General features: G+C 41.2%; 1 protein-coding gene across 1 annotated transcript in view; it reads right to left on the reverse strand.

Moving 5' to 3' along the window:
• Positions 1–312: 312 nt before the first annotated feature.
• The window catches only part of LOC135567030 (uncharacterized), a 3,444-nt gene continuing 773 nt past the window's right edge, over positions 313–2,983 (reverse strand). The window contains exons 4-6 of the mRNA XM_065014549.1: positions 2,698–2,888; positions 597–758; positions 313–468 (exon numbers count right to left, since the gene is read on the reverse strand). Coding sequence (XP_064870621.1) covers positions 328–468; positions 597–758; positions 2,698–2,888 — 494 coding nt within the window. The 3' untranslated portion in view covers positions 313–327. The remainder of the gene's footprint in view (positions 469–596; positions 759–2,697; positions 2,889–2,983) is intronic.

Raw genomic sequence — 2,983 nt, forward strand, 5'->3', positions numbered from 1 at the left:
AGGAGGCTGGTGTTTAGTGAACATAGGTTGTGTCCTCCTCTCGGTCTTACCTCAGGCTACTCTGTGTAATGGTCTTCAGGAGGCTGGTGTCTAGGTGAACATAGGTTGGGTCCACAGGCTCCTCAGGAGGCTGGTGTTTAGTGAACATAGGTTGGGTCCTCCTCAGGAGGCTGGTGTCTAGTGAACACAGGTTGGGTCCTCCTCTCGGTCTTACCTCAGGCTACTCTGTGTAATGGTCTACAGGAGGCTGGTGTCTAGTGAACATAGGTTGGGTCCTCCTCAGGAGGCTGGTGTCTAGTGAACACAGGTTGTGTCCTCCTCTCGGTCTTACCTCAGGCTACTCTGTGTAATGGTCTTCAGGAGGCTGATGTCTAGTGAACACAGGTTGGGTCCTCCGATGGAGTTGAGCTCGGCACTGCCCAGAGTATTTCCTGAGTTACTCAGGTACTTACTGATGATGGCCTGCGCCTATAGGGGGGACATGAATAGATTGGTAAATGGCTGACTGATTGATTGGTTAATCACTTGACAGACAGACAGACAGACAGACAGACAGGCAGACAGACAGACAGACAGACAGACAGACAGACAGCTACCATAACAGCATCCCAGTTTCCATTGGAGGAGTCCATCAGAGCTGACAGTGTGTCGATCTTGGTGATGTTCCACATGGTGATGTCAGCGTTAGTGGCAACGCGCGAAGCCGGCCCAAGAACCTGCACCTTCGCTTCTGGGATGGTGGAGTTTGCGGAGTAGGCCTGACGGGGCGGGAAACAGGAAACAGGAAACAGGAAGTACAGTTACATAATCTAACAGGAGGATAAAGCTTCATAACACCCATGTCATACATAGTCACACTGGGTCAGATGTAATGATCATGTATTTATATCAGGTCAGATGTAATGATAATGTATTTAAATCAGGTCAGATGTAATGATCATGTATTTACATCAGGTCGGATGTAATGATAATGTATTTAAATCAGGTCAGATGTAATGATCATGTATTTACATCAGGTCGGATGTAATGATAATGTATTTAAATCAGGTCAGATGTAATGATCATGTATTTATATCAGGTCAGATGTAATGATCATGTATTTATATCAGGTCAGATATAACGATAATGTATTGATTTATATCAGGTCAGATATAACGATAATGTATTTATATCAGGTCAGATATAACGATAATGTATTTATATCAGGCCAGATGTAATGATAATGTATTTATATCAGGTCAGATATAACGATAATGTATTGATTTATATCAGGTCAGATATAACGATAATGTATTTATATCAGGTCAGATATAACGATAATGTATTTATATCAGGTCAGATATAACGATAATGTATTTATATCAGGCCAGATGTAATGATAATGTATTTATATCAGGTCAGATATAACGATAATGTATTTATATCAGGTCAGATATAACGATAATGTATTTATATCAGGTCAGATATAACGATAATGTATTTATATAAGGTCAGATGTAATGATAATGTATTGATTTATAGCAGGTCAGATATAATGATAATGTATTGATTTATATAAGGTCAGATGTAATGATAATGTATTGATTTATATCAGGTCAGATATAATGATAATGTATTGATTTATATCAGGTCAGATGTAATGATAATGTATTTATATCAGGTAAGATGTGTGTGTACCGTACACGTGAATCAAGCGATACTCCATAACATAAGTCAATAAAAACCAGTCATCGCCTCAATCAGCTCTATGTTATACAGCTCTATGTTATACAGCTCTATGTTCAACATACCTATTTGTATAAGGTAAATTAACTTTGTGTTAACTCCCCTGCATATATTCTGTCTCTAAATGCTGTCTATCACCAACAGCACCATATCACCAGGTAACATTCTGACTGTGTTGTCTATCACCAACAGCACCATATCACCAAGTAACATTCTGACTGTGTTGTCTAACATCACTGTGTTGTCTATCAACAGCACCATGTCACCAGGTAACATTCTGACTGTGTTGTCTATCACCAACAGCACCATATCACCAAGTAACATTCTGAATGTGTTGTCTATCACCAACAGCACCATATCACCAAGTAACATTCTGACTGTGTTGTCTATCACCAACAGCACCATATCACCAAGTAACATTCTGACTGTGTTGTCTATCACCAACAGCACCATGTCACCAGGTAACATTCTGACTGTGTTGTCTATCACCAACAGCACCATATCACCAGGTAACATTCTGAGTATGTTGTCTATCACCAACAGCACCATATCACCAAGTAACATTCTGACTGTGTTGTCTATCACCAACAGCACCATGTCACCAGGTCACATTCTGACTGTGTTGTCTATCACCAACAGCACCATGTCACCAGGTAACATTCTGACTGTGTTGTCTATCACCAACAGCACCATATCACCAGGTAACATTCTGAGTATGTTGTCTATCACCAACAGCACCATATCACCAGGTAACAATCTGAATGTGTTAATGTACTTGGTGAATAAAGTTGATTCTGACTCTTTGTCTGAAAGCTCTAGGGAGTTTTTCCTAGCCACCGTGCTTCTACACCTGCATTGCTTGCTGTTTGGGGTTTTAGGCTAGGTTTCTGTACAGCACTTTGAGATATCAGCTGATGTACGAAGGGCTATATAAATAAATTTGATTTGATTTGATTTGAAAGCGTACAGTACCTCTCTGAGTCTCGCCAGGACCACTTCAAGGTATTCCAGGTCGTCCACCTTGGTGGCGATGGCGTCCAGGTTGTCAACGACTGTCTTGGCCGTCAGGCAGCAGTTGAACTTGGTCACGGTCTCGTAGTTGAAGGGGAACGTATTCTCACTGATCGTGACTTGAGTGATATTTCCCACCGTGCATTCACTCACTAGGACAGGGAGGAGAGTACTGTTATTCACTCACTATGGTCAGACAGACAGACAGACAGACAGACAGACAGACAGACAGACAGACAGACATTCC

This window comes from Oncorhynchus nerka, unplaced genomic scaffold, assembly GCF_034236695.1.
Source record: "Oncorhynchus nerka isolate Pitt River unplaced genomic scaffold, Oner_Uvic_2.0 unplaced_scaffold_2739, whole genome shotgun sequence".
NCBI classification, from domain to species: Eukaryota; Metazoa; Chordata; class Actinopteri; order Salmoniformes; family Salmonidae; genus Oncorhynchus; species Oncorhynchus nerka.